At 38.2% G+C, this 23,743-nt stretch overlaps 1 protein-coding gene across 1 annotated transcript in view; it reads right to left on the reverse strand.

Moving 5' to 3' along the window:
- KLHL1 (kelch like family member 1) overlaps positions 1–23,743 on the reverse strand; it is a 277,918-nt gene that overhangs the window by 50,563 nt on the left and 203,612 nt on the right. The window contains 1 exon segment of the mRNA XM_038772560.1: positions 10,542–10,766. Coding sequence (XP_038628488.1) covers positions 10,542–10,766 — 225 coding nt within the window.

Below are 23,743 nucleotides of genomic sequence, written 5' to 3' on the forward strand. Positions count from 1 at the left end.
TAGCAATAATTTAATCAATATTCAATGATGATAGTAACATTTTTTCCTATCTGACCTCAAAGAAGTTCCCATGCCAAAGAATTAGAGACTTTATAGAGAGTAATTTATTCTTATTTAGATGAATTTTAAGAACACATGTTTTAGCTCCATTTTATCTCTGTACATGTCTTCGTTAGTGTGTTTAAGTGCTTCCCTTGCTTCCCTTCCCTTTGCCACTAGCAAACAACATGGAAGCTAAATTCTGGCCTAAAGGCATGTGAAAAGTGCATCTAATATTGATACCTTTAAAGGGAACAATAACTGAGTTTAAAACAGAAATTGTTGGCAAATCCTTGAATGCTACATATATAGCTTTAAACTTTTATTTTGATTTAAAATTAATTAGCTTTGCTATAAGAAACAAATTTAAAGTGTTTCCCCCATTAAAGTATGAATGAATCTTGTATTTAACATGAGGAGGATAAATTCCTGATAACAGTTGTAAATCACAAATCCGCTCTTAAAGCAACCATCTTGTATTAAGATAATCCTTCACTAGAAAATACAATGAAAGTCATATTTTTTTCTGCTCCAAATACCTTTTCCAAAACATGTATTTTTTAGATGTTCAAATGGCACATAGTAAGCATTTAATAAGTACTGTTTTTTTAAAAAAAATTTAAATGACCTAAATGGTTTAACTCAGCAAATGATTAATTGGAGCAATTATTAGTGACAAGTACATTTTCTAAAATATACTGCAAATCCAGGCTATGTTTTGAAGCATAGACTAGATTGTAAAGCTGGTTAGAGATTTAAGATTTCATTTTAAAATACTCTTCCTACTGCTATAAAGGCAACACCTAACCATCTCTTTTAAATACCATAGAGGTCTATAGCTGTCTGCCTGTCTATCTAATCTATCTATCTTTATATCTATCATTTTACTTTTGGAATAGTCAGGCTGGTTCTGAACAATGTCTGCTGAGGATTTATAAAACTGGATTCAGTGGAACAGGGGAAAGATGCTAGAGTTTAGGGCATAAGGGACATTAAAGGATGCTCATTGGTTCATTCAGCTCAGTATTCTGTATGCACAACAAAAAACAATTGCTGGGAGGAAGAAGCATCCTTGATATATATCCTAATGTCTTAGTAATTTTAACCTGACATCTTTAACCTTTAACCCTTTATACCTCTGAATAAGCCATAATGTAACACTCCATTGTGATTCAAAGATATTGCAGGCTAGAATAGCCCTCTATTCAATAAATGATTATCACCTTTATCTCCTTTTCTTCATGATAGTTGAGAGAGTACACTCCCAATCAAATAATTACGAATAAATAGATCTGCAGTCTATTTCACTGTAAAATCCTCATTCACAAATAAAATATTTATTCCTGAAAAAGTATCACATGAACTGAGTGAAATATGAATATTCGATCAGCCTCTCACAAAGAATGTCTTTTATCAGGTCCACCCCTAATCCTACTGGATTTGTGAGATCTTTCAGGAATCAGGATTACACCCATAAAGGTTTCTTTCTTGCCATTAATAAGTCTTTGGCTACCTCAAAACAATAAAACCCTAAAAACATTCTATGTGTTTTTGCACTTAAGAAACATACAATCAGGTGAAATTAAGCCATACATCTAGAAAGAGAGAATAACCAGCTATTTTTCTGTTCTGGAAGAGAAAATCTGGTGAAAGAAAATGACAAGAACAAATAGAACATTAAATAAAATGCAAACATCTTTAGGATTAGCATGACACTCTAGAATGTGATGCCTAACCCTGCACTGTTTAACTACAATGTACGAAGCTGCCATCTGCTAGAATTTTTACACTTGGCTATTGCACACATTAAGGCTGCTGACAGTGCAAGAAAGCAGCCCTGAGGAATTGTTCCATAGCTCCATTCCGTTTCAATGGCAATTGAATGCTACTGCTACATGCGAATGTGTTTACTGTTCAGTAGGTGGAAAAAAGGGTTGCTAAGTATGAGGGAATGCTGATGGAAAGCCTTAAAGCCAATGATTAGGAATTTCAGTTTGATGTTGAGTGGAGAAAGTGACCACTTTTTTTTTTTAAGAGTAGGGAGACATGAATGAAATTTAGAAAAATATATCTGGGCAGCAGAATAAAGTATGAACAGGATGGGGGAGAAACTGTAAGCAGGGAAACCACTGACAAGGCTGTCGTAGTCTTTAAAAATGAAGGAGCTTCTGCTTGAATGTAATTTCACTCACTCCACTGCTCCTTTCTTTTGCCTTCTGCTGAGCTAGTTTTGACATTGGCCAAACCTCTGCTGCCTGAGAGTTTCCATGACAGAAGAATCAACTTATCACAGGGATCCATTTATTTGAAATGCAAAGAGTTGTCAAGTACCTCTCTTTATCCAATCAATGGTATTTTACAAGAACTTGCTGTGCTCAGAGCCCTCCAGTAAATTTTTGGAGAGGACAATAAAGTAGGTTAACACAATCGCTGACCATAAATAGTTTACAGACTAGTGGGGGAGACAGACATTAAAATCAATTACAGGTGGATATGTTCATAAATGCTACAGGGGTAGGTTTGGGTGAATATCACTTTTTTAAGTGTTTAAGGTTTGCATGCCAAAGTGAATATGTGAAACTGAAGGGAAGACAAATCAGGGAAGTGAAGACAGCCTGGGAAGGCTTTTTGGATTTTAGTAGGGCCATTGAAGATGGGTGGTGTGTGGTCTGCCAGATATGAATGGAAAGGAAGTTCCAGCGCTTAGAACAGTGCTTTGCACATAGTAAGCACTTAATAAACGCCATCATTATTATTATGGAGGGTCTGAGCATGGGGTTGGTAGCAAGACAGACAAGATTAAGTTACAGTAAGTTGATGTTGATTGAGTAAATTGTACATGTTGGGTTGTAGTAGGAGATCGATGAGGTTAGGTTAGGAAAGCTGATTAAGTGACTGTATATGGATGGTAAGGCATTTCTGTTGTATGGGGAAATGGTCAATGTTAAGAGGCTTACAGGAGATAAGGTCTGAACATTTCTTAGAAAAAGGACCCAGGCCTCAGAGTGAAGTATGGATTGGAGAGGGCAGAGACAGGTCAGTGAGGTCAGCAAGGAATAGTCAAGACAGGATATGAAAAGTACATGGACCTGCATGGTAGCAGTTTATGTACAGAAAGAATGGATTCTATAGATGTGAAGGTAGAATCAGCAGGATTTGGAGAACACTGAATATGTGGATTGAATGAGTTTTGTTCCTGCCTGCTTCTTTGATCTTGCTGTGTGGAAGAGCTTAACTACATTTCTTAGGTTCCTAGATTTTGAGTCCCACAGGAGATAGGGACCATGTCCAAAGCCTACAAGCATATTCTCTCTTAGCATTTAGTACAGTGGCTCCAGAAGGTAAATGTTTTAACAGATTCTATCACTACTTCTTAGTTATAGAAGAAACTCTTTATCATCAGCTTTAAAGCACTTAATCCCCTTGTCCCCCTCCATCAGTCAATCAATCATATTTATTGAGCGCTGTGTGCAAAGCACTGTACGAAGCGCTTGGGAGAGTATAATACAGCAATAGACACATTCCCTGCCCACAACAAACTCACAGTCTAGCAAGGCAGAAACACATCCAGCTGTACTTAATCAAATATGGGTATTATTATTGCTCTTGCTATTATTATTGTTCCTCAAAGTGCCTCACCAATGTTCCCATGTGTCAGTCTGTGGGCAGGAGGAACTGTTTGAGCCCGTGCCGCTGCCATGAGTCGGTCGGGTGCACGCCCCAAACTTCCTCATCAAGTGGATCAGTGAGTGCGGCTACTGAATAATAATGATAATAATAATAATAACAAGTGCTTACTATGTGCCAAGCACTGTTCTAAGCACTGGGGAGGTTACAAGGTGATCAGGTTGTCCCAGGTAGGGCTCACAACCATAATCCCCCTTTTACAGATGAGGTAACTGAGGCACAGAAAAGTGAAATGACTTGCCCAAAGTCACACAGCTGACAATTTGTGGAGCTGGGATTTGAACCCATGACCTCTGACTCCAAAGCCGGGGCTCTTTCCACGGAGCCATGCTGCTTCTCCGTGGAAAGCTGTGAGCTCTGCTACCACATTTACCACATCATTGCCATCAGCACCAAGAGGTGCTGGAGGTAATCTCCCCACCCCAACTTCTACCTCACCTCACTGCTCTCCTACTACAACCCAGCCCACACACTTCACTTCCCTAATGCCAACTTACTCACTTTACCTCAATCTCATCTACCTTGCCACTGACCTCTCTGCCTATTAAAGGCAAATCTTCTCCAAGAGGCCTTCCCTGACTAAGCCCTCAGTTCCCCTTTCCCCATTTCTAGACTGTGAGCCCATTGTTGGGTAGGGACCATCTCTATATATTGCCAATTTGTACTTCCCAAGAGCGTAGAACAGTGCTGTGCACACAGTAAGCTCTCAATAAGTATGATTGAATGAACAAATGAATTCCCTTCTGTATCATCCAGTCCCACAACATTTATGTACACATCCATAATAAACTTATTTATATTAATGTCTGTCTCCCCCTCTAGACTGTAAACTCATTTTGGGCAGGGAATATGTATGTTATATAGTTGTGTTGTACTCCTCCAAGCTCATAGTACAGTGCCCCGCACACAATTGCTCAATAAGTACAACTGACTGACACTTTCTCTAATTTTTTAAAGATGTTTTTCTTTAGAGAACCTCAGTTTATACCATTTAAGAGAAAGTGAGTGCAACCTCTTTCTCTCAGGCCCCTCTCCCAGAAAACGTGAAAGGACCACACATGGTTACTCTCGTACAGCCGATCATCGCAGTTATAAGGTGAGGAATCATGTCAATGAAAGAACTCTGCCTGTATGGACAGCAGTGTTGCTATTTGGTGACTACCTGAAATCAATCAATAAATGACTCAATAATATTTGTTAAGGTGGCATGTGCTAACCACTTACTGTGAGCCAAGAAGTGTACTAAATGTTGGGGTAAATGCAAGAAAATCAGGTTGATAAAGTCCCTGTCCACACGGGACCTATGTTCTAAGTAAGGGAGTAGTCACTCCATCATATTTACTGAGGGCTTACTGAATGCAGAGCACTGTATTAAGCACTTGGGAGAATACAATATTACAGACGCATTTTCTGCCCACAGCGAGCTTACAATCTAGAGGGAGTAGCAATTTAATCCCCATTTTACTGATGAGGAGACAGCAGCACAGGAAAGTTCAATGATTTGCCCAAGATAACACACCAGACAAGTGGTGGGAGCAGGATTAAAACCCAGGTCTCTGTGTGCAGAGCACAGTACTAAGTGCTTGGGAGAGTACAATATAGCAGAACTGGTAGACAAGTTCCCTGCCCTCAAAGAGTTTACAGCCAAGAGGGATAGGCAGATATTAAAATAAGTTTGGATATGTGCATAAATGCTGTGGATCTGATGTTGGGGTAAATAAAGGGTACAAGTCCAAGCACAAGGGTGACAAGGAAGGCAAATGGGGTAGGTGAAATGAGGGCTTAGTCAGGGAGGGCCTCTTAGAGGAGATGTGACTTTAATGTGTCTTGAAAGTGAGGAAAGTAATCATCTGTCGGCTATGAAAGGGAGAGCGAATTCCAGGCCAGAGGGTCAGCAGCGAGACAATGAGACTGAGGCTCATTGAGTAGGTTGGTGTTAGAGGAGCCAAATTAATGTGCTGGGTTACAACAGCAAATCTGTGAATTAAGGCAAAAGATGATTAAGTGCTTTGAAGTCTATGGTTAGGATCTTCTGTTTGACATGGAACTGGATTCATTCATTCATTCATTCAATTGTATTTATTGAGCTCTTACTGTGTGCCGAGCACTGTACTAAGTGCTTGGGAAGTACAAGTTGGCAACATATAGAGACGGTCCCTGAAACCACTGGAAGTTCTTAAGGATTGAGGAAACATGGACAATGTTTTTTTTAGAAAAGCGATCCAGGCAGCTGAGTGAAGTATGGACTGGAGTGGGGAGAGACAGAAGGCAATCAATAATCATATATATTGAGCAGTTACTGTGTGCAAAGCAAGGTACTAAGCACTTGGGAGAGTACAGTATAACAGAGTTGGTATACATGCTCCCGGCCTAAATCAAGTTTACAGTCTAGAGGGGGAGACAGACTAATATCAATCAATAAATTATGGATATTGATGAGTGTTGTGGAGCTGAGGGAGGGGTGAATAAAGGGTTCAAAATCAAGAATGGTGACAGAATGGAGTGGGAGAAGAGTCTAGGAAAGCTTAGTCAGTAATGAAAGCTATTAGTGAGGGAAGCAGGGTGATCAGCCAGGAGGCTGACACAGTAGTCATGGCAGAATAGGATAAGTACTTTGATTTATTTATTTTACTTGTACATATTTATTCTATTTTATTCTGTTATTATGTTTTGTTCTCTGTCTCCCCCTTCTAGACTGTGAGCCCACTGTTGGGTAGGGACCGTCTCTGTATCTTACCAACTTGTACTTCCCAAGTACTTAATACAGTGCTCTGCACACAGTAAGCGCTCAATAAATATGATTGAATGATTGAATTAATGTGAAAGCACTTTGGATGGAGAAGAAAGGGTAGATTTTAGCAATATTGTGGAGGTAGAACCAACAGGATTTGTTGGCAAATTGACTATATGTGTGTGAATGTGAGAGATGAGTCGAGGATAGTACCAAGGTTATAGGCTGATAATACGATGTTTATTGATCTGTGAGACAGGGAGAGCGGTGGTGATGTCTTCAGTGATGAAAAAGGTAAGGAAGGAGAAGGTTTGGGTGGGAAGATGAGAAGTTGTATTATGGACCTGTTGAGTTTGAGATATCAGCAGGACATCCAAGTAGAGATTTCTGAAGGCAGGAGGAAATATGAGACTGTGAAGAAGAGATCAGGGTTGGAGATATAGAGTTGAGAACCATCTGCATAGAGGTGGTAGTTGAAGCCATGGGATCCAATAGAGTAATTATAATATTTGGTCTGCTTTCTGTCTTCCACAGAACTTGCATACGAAGATTTAGAGGAGTTCTTCCAACACCCTGAATGTAAAATACATTCTAGAGGTAGACAGTTAGCTCATCTTTTGACCACTGTGGGCTGGGAACTTGTCTGCATACATTGTTGGGTTGTGCTCTTCCAAGTACTTAGAACAAGGCTCTGCACATAGTAAGCATTCAATAAATGTGATTAATTGCTTGATTGAATCAATGGTATTTATTGGGCTCTTACTGTGTGCAGATCACTGTATTAAGTACTTGGGAGAGTATAATACAACAGGGTTGGTATACACATTCCCTGACCACAGGTTCATGAATTAAAGGGGACTGATGCTTACACAACTGTGTGACCTGCTTTTTTCACTTTCTAAGTATTTAAGGTTTAGAAAGTTACAGTAATGCCTCTTCTGGGTCTCAAGCAGATTTTTTTTGCCTTTAGTCATTTATTCTTATGAACAAGTCAAATACCTTTATAAATTCTTTCCTCATGGGAAAAATTTGCTGACAGTTTCAGATTGCTAGACACTTTAGCTATCTGAATAGAAATCTTTCCACACCAGTCGTTCCAAACAACAAATAAGTTATTCATTGTTATATTAAACTATTTATAAGTGTATTTTTGTATAAGTATACTTTCTTCCTCTCCTATCCCTACTCCTTGTGAGATTATTTCATGGGAGTCTTAATAGGAAAGAAGAGTTGAAGCGTAGAAAAATACGTTCTGGTGAACCTAAAGTTTTGTCTTAGCCATTCTGACTCCTGGACACAGAGCTTTATGGACCTATACTGGCAGCAGCTCAGGAAAACAAATGACCAAAGTGCCACAAAGCTATCTAATATTGGGCTCATGGCCCTGCCTTTGATTCTGATCTGATCTGATCTGATCAGATCAGATTTGATTCTGATTTGCTTCTGATCTGGCCCATTCTGGTGGCTTCTGGTGAGGTTACAGCTACCTGTTTATGTCATAAACTCCTTTTCAACCATAGCCATAGGTTCTTCCAGTCCCATTAGAGTGTAAGCTCCTTCTGGGCTGGGGGTGGGGGGAATGTGTCACCCACTGGCATGTTTCCTACAAGTGCTTAGTATTACACGGTGGTTGTACTATAAATAAATATTTATAAATAATACTATTTTTAGGATAGAGGTGTCATGAGCATGTTTGAAAGCAATGTGGAAGAAGCCACTGGAGAGTGAACAGTTGAAGATAGTGATAAAGGTAAAAAGGAAGAAATTAGAGAGAGACTGAAGGTTATAAGGTAAATATTCAAGTAAGCAGCAGTGACTACTGTTGCAGAGTAAAGGAATCTCTTCACTTTTATTCACTAAAGTAAGGACCACTAGATATACTATAGTTTTTCCTTTCCATCTATAAGAAGAACAGTAAGTTCCAAAGAATTATGCCTGAATGCAATAGATTAACATTCTCATATTAATCGTGCTGTAGGGGAAAATCCTATTTTCCCAGGAGAAGGGGAGAGCCGCTCAGAAAAGATACTAAGGAAGATATAAAGCAGAGACTGGGCAGGCTAGGCTGATTTATTTTGATAAGTAGCTACATATGGATAGATAGATAGATAGATAGATAGATAGATAGATAGATAGATAGATAGATAGATAAACTATATATGGAACACACACACACACACACACACACACACACACACACACACATCCTGGCTCTCCTGTGATATAGTCTTTGAGCAAAAGATACCATTTTTCTCATGCAAATTTGCTCCTATATAACTCACATTGAATGGCAAATTAGGGTACATGATGATGCTTCAATTTCAGCAGGAGGATACTTCAATTTTTGAGAATTACCTCACTCTTCTTAGCTTTTAAGCATATTTTAAGCCCAATTATTCACCATCAAGCAATAATTACATATTATTTAAACTGAGATGAATTACTGGTGTATTCCAAGCAATTTCTCCAAGGCTGAGATATTTATCTACATTATTCCTTTTTTAAAAATTAGCTATCTTCTGATGCAGAGATTGTGCACAATTATATATATATATATATATATATACACATAGACATATATATTTCTACTGGAACATGGAAAATTGTAATTTTAAGTTAATGGTAATTTATATTTTAGATGATTCAAAAATGGAAGCACATGGGTTCATATTTTGTTTCCATCCACCATTAGGAGAATGTTTTACTCTTGCTAATTGTTGCTGTTTTACAGTGTTAACTTATGCAAAAGTGCAAAAAGACACATAAACACAAAATACCAAATAACATAGTAAAGCTACATCAGAAGGTGGAAAACATAGCAGTATCTTGTAGTGATGCTCAGATATATGTGCAACTATCCTGAAGCCAGTTATGCCAACATGTAGATTGTTCTGTACCTGTCTACTTGTTTTGTCTTGTTGTCTCTCTCCCCTTTCTAGGCTGTGCGCCCATTGTTGGGTAGGGACCATCTCTATATATACTTGTACTTTCCAAGTGCTTAGTACAGTGCTCTGCACACAGTAAGTGCTCAATAAATACGAGTGAATTAATGAATGAATGAATTACAAAATGTTTTGTGTAAGAAGAAGCCATCATGGAGTGAAAACACCTGTTAGAGAAGAATTAAATAAGTATATATATATATAGATAGATAGATAGATAGATAACTTATAGAGCTAGTGTTGGAAAGACTAATGACTGACTGTGTTATCTTCTTTACACAGTAATGTGTCCTCTTTTTTCCTGAGTCATTGAGATTTCATTCCATTCCTAATGGCTATAACCCAACGGAAGAATATTTTCATCAACGTCAACATTGTAATTGATTATCTTTGGAATAAATGATTAATAAGTACTTGAGGGTAGTTTATGGTCATTCATTCATTCATTCAATTGTATTTATTGAGCACTTACTGTGTACAGAGCACTGTACTAAGCACTTGGGAAGTACAAGATGGTAACATATAGGGATGGTCCCTATCCAACAATGGGCTCACAGTCTAGAAGGGGGAGACAGACAACAAAACAAAATGTATAGATAGGTATCAAAACCATTAGAATAAATACAATTATAGCTATATGCACATTATTAATAAAATATAGTAGTAATATGTACAAGTAAAATAATATAGTAATAAATATATACAAATATATACAAGTGCTGTGGGGAGGGAAAGGAGGTTGGTGGGGCGATGGGGAGGAGGAGAGGAAAATGGGGGCTCAGTCTGAGAAGGCTTCCTGGAGGCCCTTATGGAGGCTTTGAGGGCCTTAGAATGTATGCTAAAATAATTTGAAATGCACTCAGGTAACACTTAAAACTTTGTGGTCAATGCCTTGAAAAAAACCCCAATTTTTTTTTGCTTTACTAGTTTTATACATATACATATATATCTGTGTGTTTATATGTGGATTATATTTTTATATTCACGTATTTATTAATTTAGACTCTCAAACAAGATGCAAATTTGTGATATTAGCTCCTACCTTGATACATCTGTTTACTTACGTTCATGTGATTATGATAAAGTAAAGATTGTAGTTTAAAACATTTTAAAGGTATATTGTTTAAGTTTCAGAACCTTACCTAAGCCATGTCTATGTGTTGACATTGGAGGTAAAACAGTCCAAGTCTTGGTTTTAGGATTGTAACATTCAACAGTGTTCAGTGTCTTTAAGCCGTCTCGGCCTCCAATAACAAAAAGCTTTTCATCAATGACAGCCACTCCAAACTGTAACCTTCTTCCATTCATAACTCCGGCTTGTATCCATAAATTTGTTCTGAGGTCATACTTTTCTATAGATGTAGCACCTGGTAAAACACATAATGGTTTCAGCATCAATTCATAGCTATTTATTGTGTTACCGAATATGTGCGTCACACTGTCCTACCTTCAAGAGCACAATTGAACTAAAGCATGACAGACATGACAGTTTTTGTGATTTTGTTTCTCATATTCTAATTCTGATGTCAGCATTAAACTTCCCAAAATGTATGGCTAGATTCAATATATTTGTAATCTGAAACAGTTTGCCACAGAACTATTTGGGGATTTCTCTGGGTTGTTGACCAACATTAAGTTTTTCCTGAAAGATTGTCTACTGAACAACCAATTCAGTGCAGTTATTTTCCATCGTGAACTTTCATTCATTTTCACAAATGATGTGCATGAAAATAATTTCTAATGAGTCATGTATCCCTACATTTTGTAACTTTTGAAATTGTAATATATTTTACTCATATATTTACTGGAATATTTTCTATTTTTTTAACTAATATATTTGACATAAGCTGTAATAGAAGCCCAAGTTGTAAAAGCATGTATTTCCTCTCTCCTCCTCTCCCCCTTTTAGACTGGGAGCCCACTGTTGGGTAGGGACTGTCTCTATATGTTGCCAATTTGTACTTCCCAAGCGCTTAGTACAGTGCTCTGCACATAGTAAGCGCTCAATAAATACGATTGATGATGATGATGATGATTTCCTAAACACAACATGATTTATGGGAATCAATGATTTCTCAAAACAATTTATGGAAAATAAAAAATATAGGAAATGCAATACAATTTAGTAATCCAAACAGAAATAATAGATAAATGAAGAGCTTAATCATGTGTCAGAGAAAATCTAAATACCCTACACTTCATTGTATTGATTACCTTATAGTAATTACTAATTTTAAACACATTTTAAATTTCTTAAATGATAAACCTAAGGCTATTTCATAAATGGATACTTTGCAATCTTTGTATGAACTAAATATCTTTGGTATTTGACTCTGATGTTCATGTTATATTCAGTAATGCTTCATTTCCAATGTTAGAATCCCACAGAGAACTTCAGCACAATTGTATTTCTCCAATTAAGCTTTCATTCCATCACATTCATTGAGCACTTACTGTGTGCAAAGCACTGTGCTAAGCTCGCCAATCTTATTTGTCATAATAAGAAATTTTTCAGTACTCATTCACTGTTTTTTCTACTTCCCTGTTCCTTCTCATTCCCTTCAGGCTGGCATCTCCCCCTGCCTTCAGGACATCTCCACCTGGATGTCCTCCCGCCAACTAAAACTCAACATGTCCAAGAGTGAGCTCCTTATCTTCCCTCCCAAACCTTGTCCTCTCCTGACTTTCCTGTCACTGTGAATGGCACTACCGTCTTTCCCGTCCCACAAACCTGCAAACTTGGTGTCATCTTTGACTCTGCTCTCTCATTCTTCCCACGTATCCAATCTGTAACCAAAAACTGCAGGTCTCACCTTCACAGCACACCAAGATTCCCCCTTTCCTCTCTATCCAAACCTCTAACATGTTAGTAAATCACTCATCCTTAGAGAAGCAGTGTGGCTCAATGGAAAGAGCATTGGCTTGGGAGTCAGAGGTCATGGGTTCTAATTCCACCTCTGCCACTTGTCAGCTGTGTGACTTTGGGCAAGTTACTTAACTTCTCTGTGCCTCAGTTACCTCATATGTAAAATGGGGATTAAGACTGTGAGCCCCACGTGGGACAATCTGATCACCTTGTAACCTCCCCAGCTATTAGAACAGTGCTTTGCACATAGTAAGCACTTAATAAATGCCATTATTATTATTAAGTCCACATTCTAAAAACTGATGATCGTGGGAGACAGCTATCAATGCACAAGTGGAGACTGATGCTCTACTGTGTCCCGATCAGAGCAGCCACATGAAGTCCCAAGGATTGAATAATAATAACTGTGGTCATTTGTTAAGTGCTATGCGCTCAGCAGTGCACTAAACAATTAATCATATTTATCGAGCACTTACTATGTACAGAGCACTGTACTAAGCGCTTGGGTACAGTACAACAGAATTAGCAGGGATGTTCTCTGAGTATAAGCTCCCTTGCAGAGGGAGCTTACAGTCTACTGGGGTAAATACAGTACAGAGAAACAGTGAAAAGAGCACGGGCTTCGGAGTCAGAGGTCATGGGTTCAAATCCCGGCTCCGCCAATTGTCTGCTGTGTGACTTTGGGCAAGTCACCTAACTTCTCTGTGCCTCAGTTACCTCATCTGTACAATGGGGATGAAGAATGTGAGCCCCACGTAGGACAATCTGATCACCTTGTATCCTTCCCAGTGCTTAGAACAGTGCTTGGCACATAGTAAGCACTTAAGAAATACCAATATTATTATTATTTTCATTATTATTATTATTATTGGCAAGTCATACAAAGTAGCCATAACCACAGGGGGCTTAAGTGACAATAGGCTCCTAAGCTCCATATTTCAACAATCACAACCACCAGTGCATCAAAGAGTAACATTCAAATGGTCAGAAAGACCAAACAACAAGTTCCTGGAAAATAAAACATCCTATGACAACATCCCAGAGTCTTATTTAAACCAGGACCCTGCTTCAAATGAAAACATTGATTCAGAATGGGTAGTTCTCAGGAAAATCAGGCAGCCAGCAAGACTTTAGATGTGGTAAACAGAAAACATCAAAATCAGCTAGAGAGAAACAATTCAGATAATTAAATATATTTTATTATTATTATTATCAAATGCTGTTGAGTCATTTGCAATTCTTGGCCAATCTATGGATATATTTTCTCCAGAGTGTCCCATCTTCTGCTATAACCTGTAACCTTGCTAATAGGTTATCATTGTTATGGTTTCTATCTATCTAGCTGTTGTTTCTAGCATTAGTGTTGTCTCCAAAAAAATGAAGTAACAAGATTTTTGCAGCTTTTCATCATTACAGTAATATAAATACCTGAGACATACCATACAGTTCAAACTCAGAAATATGTTTGACAGGGGACTGAATTCTAAATCTAGAGAAATGAAGAGATTGAGTGCAAATGTGAAGCACAATTTCATAGCAGCTCAAAAGAATACAATACATGCAATTTATGCCCTGGTAGGGCTTACAATATATTATGATAATTTAAAGTATATCCCTTTTTCTTCAAAATATTTTTTAAAAGCAATCAATTATTACGGTTAAAAAAAAAACAAAGTTTTCCTTTGTTCTTAATTTGGACCAATAACTTCTCCTTCCCTTTCCTTCCCATGAACACCTTATCTAAATCTTCCAATAATTCCTAAGAAATATATCACGTGTTTACTGAACTATCCACAGCAATCGCAAATTCCTTTGTAAATCTAACAAAAATGGTTCAAGAAGAAGGTTTGGAGTTTATTGCATTTCCTTTAAACTTGTCATCTGATTTTCTTTAGGCTCTGCTCAGTTTAAGCCTTTGCTTCACTGAATTGCTCTGAATTCCCAAATTCCCAACATCCTCAGCTTAATAGAAGAAAGTCTACAATGTAAGACAGTTATTGACATTATATGTATGTATTACCTCCAGTGTTAAGATTTAACTTCCCTTATGGGGAAAATAACAAAACATAGACCCAGCAGGTAAAAATATTACTTCAAAGGCATTTCATGTCCTTAGTAAACATTCCATGGACATAAATCCAAGCTTTGTGATATTTCCACAATAAATATTGTATTCCAATAACGGGCAACCATTTTCAAAATCCAAAAGAGCCTTTGGTGAGTTGATTTATTTACTAAAATACTCCAGGTGCATTTACTGTCCAATATTTATTAGACCTTTGTAAGCCTTTAAATGAAACTACAGTCCCTTTGATGAATGAATGGGAAAATGTCTACTTTGCCTGCAGTTTCTCACACTAACACTGAACATTTGCTAAAATCATATGATCTGTCATTTCTTATAGGAAAGACTTACCAATTTCGGGTATACCAGAAGCTTTCATTCATTCATTCATTCATATTTATTGAGCACCTACTATGTGCCAAGTACTGCACTAAGCGCTTGGAAAGTACAATTTAGCAATAAAGAGGGACAATCTCTGCCCACGAAGGGCTTACAATCTAGAAGGGCAGAGTCAGACATCAACACAAGCAAACAAACATCAATATAAATAAATAGAATTATAGATATATAAACAGCAAAACAAGTAAACTGGCATTAATATAAATAGACTTATAGTTATGTACATATATACACAAGTGCATAGAATTATGGATATGTACATATATACACAAGTGCTGTGGGGTGGGAAGAAGAAAGGTAGAGCAAAGAATGCAAGTTGGGACAGCATGGAGGGGAGGGGGAACTGAGGAAAAGGGGGGCTTAGTCTAGGAAGGCCTCTTGGAGGAGGTAAGCCTTCAGTAGGATATAGAAGGGGGGATTCTACAAAGCTCTAATAAATATTGGACAGTAAATGCTTATCTGCACCTGGAGTATTTTAGTAAATAAATCAACTCACCAAAGGCTCTTTTGGATTCTGGAAACGGTTGCCCGTTATTGGAATACAATATTTATTGTGGAAATATCACAAAGCTTGGATTTATGTCCATGTGATTGTTTAGTGGATTTGAGGAAGAAGGGCGTTCCACACCAGAGGTAGGACGTGGGCCAGGGGTCGACGAAGGGACAGGCGAGCGTGAGAAGGTTAGCACCAGAGGAGCAGAATGTGTGGTCTGGGATATATGTGCATTTTGAAGTGTATTTTCCAACTATGAAAGACCACCGCAAAACAACAGTGGTTGAAGATGAGGAGTGATCCTTAAATCTAAGTTTAGTCATTTTAAAAGGTGGTCTTCCTCATTGAGGATGACTGTTTTTATTTATATATTTATGTGCTATGTGCCAGGTCCTGTAATAAACATTGAAATAGGTACAAAATAATCAGGTTTACCACAATCCCTGTCCCACATGGGGTTCACAGTCTTAATACCACAAAGTAATTGAGGCACAGAGTCAAGTGACTTCCCAAGGTCACACAGCAGACAAATGACAGAGGTAGGATTAGATAGAACCCAAGTCCTTCTGATTCAAAGGCCCATGTGCTATACAATAGGCCATGCTGCTCCTCTCATATTAGGCTCGATGAGAGATAAGCCAAAATCACCTGGTCTAGCTGTAAGCTAATTTTATGTTTTCCTTCCATTTCTATTTTACAGGAAGAGCAATCCTCTCCTCTTGGATGTAAGCCCATGAAGGGCAAAGACTTCGTCAGATATGATCATCTTGCATCAGTCCAAACAGTAAGAACTTTATAAATGACACAATTATTATAAAGCATTGTTTTCACTGAATTGAGTTCACAACTAACTACTTGAAGGCAGGAGTCATGTTTACTAATTCTAGAAAGATCCTCCTAAGCACTAAGTACAATATTCTGCATGTTGTACACCCAGTAATTGCTCAGCTAAAATACTATCGATTGAAATCAGTTCCAGGAAGCATTTTTTATAATTGCTAATTTTCTTCCCTAATAGTAAAGCAAGGTCCAATTATCCAATTGTATAAATAAGCATCAACATCAGTGGTATTATTGAGGGCTTACTGCAAGCAGATCAGTGTACTAAACTTTTGGGAAGTTCAATACAACAGAGTTGGTAGACATGTTCCCTACCTATAGTCTACAAAATATATACTATGATCTTATGACCTAAAGTCTTCACAAATATACACATATGTACATATGAGGGAGATTCATCAGGTAATTTAGCATTTATTCAGTGAACATCGTCACAAAGGCAGCACAGTCACTAGCAAGTAGTGCTGTAGACAAGTCATTATCAATAATTTTGATTACAAAGGTATATGTACATAAACAACCTCCTGTCTCTCCCCATTCCAATCCATACTTCATTCCTCTGCCTGGATCATCTTTTCACTCCTCTCCTCATAATCTCCAGTGGTTGCCCATCCACCTCCTTATCGAACAGAAACTCCTCACCATTGGCTTTAAAGCAGTCCACCACCTTCTGCCCTCCTACCTCACATCGCTTCTATCGTTTTACAACCCAGTCCACAAACCTCGCTCCTCTAGTGCTAACTTTTGCACTGTGCCCCAATCTCATCTGTCTTGCTGCTGACCCCTGGTATTTGTCCTGCCTTTGGCTTGGAAATCCCTTTCCCCTCAAATTGACATGAAATTACTCTCTTCCCCTTCAAAGCATTACTGAAGGCACAATTCCTCCAAGAGGCTTTCCCTTACTAAGCCCTACTTTTCCTCATCTCCTACTCCCTTCTGTGTCATCATGACTTGCTCCCTTTGCTCTCCACCCCACCAAACAGCACATATGTATATATCTATAATTTCATTTACTTGTACTGATGTCTGTCTCCCCCTCTCTAGACTGTGAGCTCATTGTGGGCAGTAAATATCACTGTTTATTGTTGTATTGTAATTTCCGCAGCACTTAGTACAGTGATCTGCACACTCTAAGCACTTAGTAAACGTGATCAAATGATTGATGTACATGAACTGCAATTAACTTGCATCAATCCCAGCATTTACTGCAGGACCTGACACATAGCGCTTAGCAAATATCAAAATAAAAAAGTCATCATCAGTGAGGAAGAACTCCGTTTGAAATGTCTAAACAAAGATCACTCATTTTCTTCAAGTAGTACTGTTTTGTGTATTCCTTTATAGTTGGAAAGTGCAATTCAAAACCTTCTGGTATTCCTGCCCCTGATGAGTCTTTGTATTTGCTATAAGAAATGACAGACGGCATGATTTTTGCGACCATTGTGTTACTTTGAGAAGCTACAAAGTAGACATTTTCCTATTCATTTATCAAAGGGACTGTAGTATCATTTACAAGTTTGCATATATATGCATATATTATAATAATAATGATAGCATTTGTTGAGCGCTTACTATTTGCGAAGCACTGTTCTAAGTTCTGGCGGGGGGATACAAAGTGATCAGGTTGTCCCACGTGGGGCTCACAGTCTTAATCCCCATTTTACAGATGAGGGAACTGAGGCTCAGAGAAGTGAAGTGACTTGCCCAAGGCCACACAGCTGAAAGTGGTGGAGTCGGCATTCAAACCCATGACTCATATTATCCCAGAGAGCTTCAGGACATAGGTTGCATATGGAGGATGATGATTGGTCACTAGCATGTAATGTTGTTTACAAGCCATTGTACTAATGTTGTTTACAAACCATTGTACTGGTAATGTTGATTACAAGGTGTCGGTCATTTAAGAATGACCCAGACAGCATACAAATCTACAAAGAAATTATCCATCACTAATATGTGATGTGGAAGAGTGTATGGGCCTGTTCGTATTTCATTTACTTTATTTCTCTGATGTAAGTGTTGGGTTAATTTCTTCTCTAGCCCCTGCCAAACCACTCACGCTCTTGTTAATGTGGTATTCCTTCAGGTGTACAAGAAGCCACTGACTTACAGGCACAAAGGTGCCAAGTGGGCATAATCAGTTTTCACACCCTGCCTGGCATACTGAAATCTACAGACTCCTGCTTCTGATATTAATGAAAGAGGAAGATTTAAAAAGTAGAGCATTAAAGTGATATTATGTTTTGTTATCTTTCTCCCCCTTCTAGACTGTGAGCCTGTTGTTGAGTAGGGACCATGTCTATAGGTTGCCAACTTGAACTTCCCAAGTGCTTAGTACAGTGCTGTGCACACAGTAAGTGCTCAATAAACATGATTGAATGAATGAATATTATACTCATATGTCTCTCAACTTATTTTTATCTTATTTTTATATTCAGTCCATTAAATTTGTGAATATTAATCTTAACATATATTAAGCATACATGTGGATGATATTTACTTGCATGCAGAGAAATAACTATGCTGGAATAATTTTGCTGAGAAGGCCCTTCAGAAAGCTCTTTCAATCCAATTTTTCCTAACCCAATTGCCACAAAAACTTCCACATCTTTGGGACACTCTCTTCTAGTTCTAGTCTGAAGAAAATGCTGCATGCAAGGATAACCAACAGAAAAGGCATGTTCAAAAATAGTCTGGATGGATGAAAACACACAATGCTGCTACTTAACCCTGCTATGAGCCACATTAATAACAAAATAAAATTGGACCTTTATCTGGGGTCACCTCTTTCCAAATTGTAAGGTTTGTTTTTTCAACTAACAAATTATTAAAAGTCTTGGCTCTCAGTTATCTCATAACGGATGAGCTATTTGTGAGGATTTTTTTTCTCCCTATCCTTTGTGTTTCTGAAATAGGGATGCATCCTTAGACTCTCAATCAATAACTTTCAATAAATAAATCAAACAATGGGGAACAGCTTGGACTAGTGGAAAGATGGCAAGTCTGAGAGTCAGGGAACCTGGGCTCTAATCCTGGTTCCATCACTTGGCTGATGTGTGATCTTGAAAAAGTCACTTAATTTTGCTCTGCCTCAGCTTCCTCATTTGTGGTCTGGCCTAGTTAGACTGTGAGTCACATGTGGGAGAGGGACTGTGTCCAGCCAGATTATCTTCTATATATCCCAGCACTTAGTAGCATGGTTGGCACATAGTAAGCACTTAATAAATCTCTTTTCATTAACTATTGTGTTTATTGAACACTTATTGTGTGCAGTGCACTGTACTAAGTGCTTGGAATAGATTAAATGGACACACTCCCTGCCCACAAGGAGTTTGCAGTTTAGTCCTTTTCCTTGTGGACTTACTACAACCCTTATCCTCATGGGCTAGTTACACTGTTGCGAGCTGCATTCTGCTTCCAGGCAGATTGTACCCTCTTCCAGATTACTTATAAGGAGGAGGCTGTTCCTGAGATGACAAATCATTTTCCTTTGACTTACTAAATCAGCACATTATGGTCCTCTTTAAATATTATTTTCTTCACTTTCTGTCTCAACTCCTTAAACATCTCTTATATAGCAGTTTCCCCAAATACGGGTCCTTTGAAAAAATGGGAAATGAACCCAAGACATATTCTGCCCAGTGCCCCTGAGGGAAGATCAAGGAAATGTTGTAGAAATATTTCTGAAAATGTAAATGCTAATGCCACAATTACTGCTTTGTGCTTTGCTGTTTTACTCGAGATTTAGAGTTGTTTCTGTTGTTGCAAAGTGATGACCTTGATCCGGGGATCTGCAATGTTGTACTCCAAGCTCAAAAGAAAAGTGCTGAAATGGAACTAATGTTAAGTGAACTGGGTTACTGAGCCAGACAAACGGAGCAATGCTACTGAGAGCAAAGATGAGAAGATAAGATTTTACTATCCATTCCCCTATGTGACAGGAATGTGTTTCAGAGTAGACATATGGCTTCTTTATGATTATTTTAAATTCATTTTCCCACCTCATAAAACTCACCAGTTTCTCTGATGCTAAAATCCTGTGAAGTATAATTCATTTACTATTTATCTCAAATAGGACTAACAATGTAGTTTAACACTGAACATTTGAATTCTAACTGCTGTGATAAATCAATTTATATTTCAGCATCCCTATTCCTTGTTTTTTATCATTCTGTGACCTGTTGAAAGCCAAAACATGAAATGTAATTAAATACCTGGGTATAGTCTTATGCTACTGATGATTGCTTACTTCCATTCTGCTTAAATGTGCTACCAAGAACCCCTGGTAAGCAGTATTCATTCTGCTATGTATTTGTATGTTTGTGCATTTTGGACTGTAATATTTTGCATCTCTACCAAGAGACCCAAGATAAAGATAACTGCACCTAGAAAGAGCTTAATAAATGCTATTCATTTACTGATTGAGTGGAGAGGCAGCATGGCATAGGGAAAAGGACATGGATCTGGGAATCAAGAGACCCAGTTCTTTTCATTCATTCATTCATTCGTATTTATTGAGCACTGTACTAAGTGCTTGGAAAGTAAAATTTGGCAAAAGATAGAGACAATCCCTGCCCAACAACAGGCTCACAGTCTAGAAGGGGGGAGACAGACAACAAAACAAAACAAGTAAACAGGCATCAGTAGCATACAAATAAATAGACATAGATAATAATGATGGCATTTGTTAAGCGCTTACTCTGTATGTTTTCCTATCACTATTCTAACCTTAGGAAATCAATCAATCATTCATTCAATCATATTTATTAAGAGCTTACTGTGTGCAGAGCACAGTACTAAGCATTTGTTAGACTACAATATAGCAGAGCTAGTAGACATGTTCCCTGCCCACAACAAATTTACATTCAAACTGTGACTGAATTGATTCTTTGGAAATATGGTGTTAGAAAAGGCTTTGCTAGGCTATGGTGTCATGGACAGCCCGAAAAACAAACAGACGGATTTTGGAGCAAATTAAGCCAATGGAGTCTTTGGAAGGCCAAATGACTCAATTTAAGATTAGCATATTTTGGACACTTCATCACGAGGACTAATTCTATGGAGAAGACACTAATACTAGGAAAAGTCCAGGGGAAACATGGAAGAGTCAGACTATAGCAGCTAGATGGATAGAAAGCATAACAATGCTAACAGAAAAACCATTAGTGTTAGAGATTATGGCAGAAGATAGGGCATTCTGAAGAAAATATATTCATAGAGTTTTTATAAATCAGAAGTGATTGACAGCATTTGATAATAATAATAAAAAAGGGATGTTAGCTGCTTCATTCATTTCATTCATTCATTCAATCATATTTATTGTGCACTTACTGTGCGCAGAGCACTGTACTAAGCGCTTGGGAAGTACAAGTTGGCAACATATAGAGATGGTCCCTACCCAACACTTAAGTGACAAACCCAGTGTGGGCAGAGACTGTGTCAGATATGATTATCTTTACTCAACTCCAGAGCTAATAATCACTTAATAAATGTCATAATTACTGAACATTATTCTCACCACATTAAACCCAAAACTCAGTCATGCCAGTTACAAATAACCAAACTGTGAGTTTAAATCTAAGTAGTTTAAACTGTCATTCATTCATTCAATCGTATTTATTGAGTGCTTACTGTGTGCAGAGCACTGTACTAAGCGCTTGGGAAGCACAAGTTGGCAGCATATAGAGACGGTTCCTACCCAACAGCGGGCTCACAATCTAGAATCTGCACACCAGAGACATTTAATACAGTAACTCATTAATTAAATGGCATTTCTGTACCAATTTACTCAAAAAATCAGAGAGGTCCGTTATCTGGAGTATCCAATTATATCTATTTTTTTAAATTTGAGAGATTATCTCAATACCAGAGAGTCTTAGTATTTATTGTAATAATAGACTGTTTCCACAACATAAGTGGAGAATATCATTTCTTCTGCAGTGTCACATTTTTCCATATTGTGGAATGAATTCACACTTTTCAAAATTCGTATTTTGTGGAACGAATAACATTTTGAGGGATAATACATTTCATGATGACATTTTAGATGCAGCCTTTTTGCATATAAACACAAATGGAAGTGGCCTGTGCTGGTAGGAAGAACACAGGCCTGAGAGTCACTGTCTGCTGTGCTTCCTGGGACAAGTCACTTTTTCTTTTTTAATGATAGTTCAGTCACACAGCAGACATGCGGTGGAGCTGGGATTAGAACCCAAGTCCTCTGACTCACAGGAATCTTTCCATTAGGCCACACAGCTTCTTCTTCTACCCTATTGGCCTCCGTGACACTCTCCACTAACGTCACTACCATAACTTAGAACTGTCCTCTAACTCTTCTCTGTCCCCAGGAAGTGTGGAGGCTTTGAAAGCAGGGAGATTATAGAGGGTAATAACCCAGGCTGACATGACCCCTTCTGAGCATTGTACATATTCATTCTATTTCTTTTATTTTGTTAATATGTTTGTACATATTTATTATGCTATTTGTTTTACTTGTACATATTTATTCTATTTATTTTAATTTGGTAATATGTTTGTACATATTTATTACTCGATTTCTTTATTTTACTTGTACAAATTTATTCTATTTATTTTAATTTGGTAATATGTTTGTTACATATTTATTACTCTATTTATTTATTATTTTACTTGTACATATCTACTCTATTTATTTTATTTTGTTAATATGTTTGGTTTTGTCGTCTGTCTCCCCCTTCTAGACTGTGAGCCCACTGTTGGGTAGGGACCGTCTCTATATGTTGCCAACTTGTACTTCCCAAGTGCTTAGTACAGTGCATGATTACTTCCTTTTGATATTATCTTGTCCTTTCAATTATCCAAAAGACATCAGAAATAATATCTCACATCCCTCATCCTTTTCGGAATCCTGCTTGAACACCGGGCAATTCACTTTCCATGTAGGTCTTCATTTGATGCTGTATATCAATCAATCAATCAATCAATCGTATTTATTGAGCGCTTACTATGGGCAGAGCACTGTACTAAGCGCTTGGGAAGTACAAATTGGCATCACATAGAGACAGTCCCTGCCCAACAGTGGGCTCACAGTCTAAAAGGGGGAGACAGAGAACAGAACCAAACATACCAACAAAATAAAATAAGTAGGATAGAAATGTACAAGTAAAATAAATAAATAAATAAATAAATAGAGTAATAAATATGTACAACCATATATACATATATACAGGTGCTGTGGGGAAGGGAAGGAGGTAAGATGGGGGGATGGAGAGGGGGACGAGGGGGAGAGGAAAGAAGGGGCTCAGTCTGGGAAGGCCTCCTGGAGGAGGTGAGCTCTCAGCAGGGCCTTGAAGGGAGGAAGAGAGCTAGCTTGGTGGCGGGGCAGAGGGAGGGCATTCCAGTCCCGGGGGATGACGTGGGCCGGGGGTCGATGGCGGGACAGGCGAGAGCAAGGTACAGTGAGGAGATTAGTGGTGGAGGAGCGGAGGGTGCGGGCTGGGCAGTAGAAGGAGAGAAGGGAGGTGAGGTAGGAGGGGGCGAGGTGATGGAGAGTCTTGAAGCCCAGGGTGAGGAGTTTCTGCCTGATGCGCAGATTGATCGGTAGCCATTGGAGGTTTTTGAGGAGGGGAGTAATATGTCCAGAGCGTTTCTGGACAAAGATAATCCGGGCAGCAGCATGAAGTATGGATTGAAGTGGAGAGAG

The sequence above is a fragment of the Tachyglossus aculeatus genome, chromosome 2 (assembly GCF_015852505.1).
Source record: "Tachyglossus aculeatus isolate mTacAcu1 chromosome 2, mTacAcu1.pri, whole genome shotgun sequence".
NCBI lineage: Eukaryota > Metazoa > Chordata > Mammalia > Monotremata > Tachyglossidae > Tachyglossus > Tachyglossus aculeatus.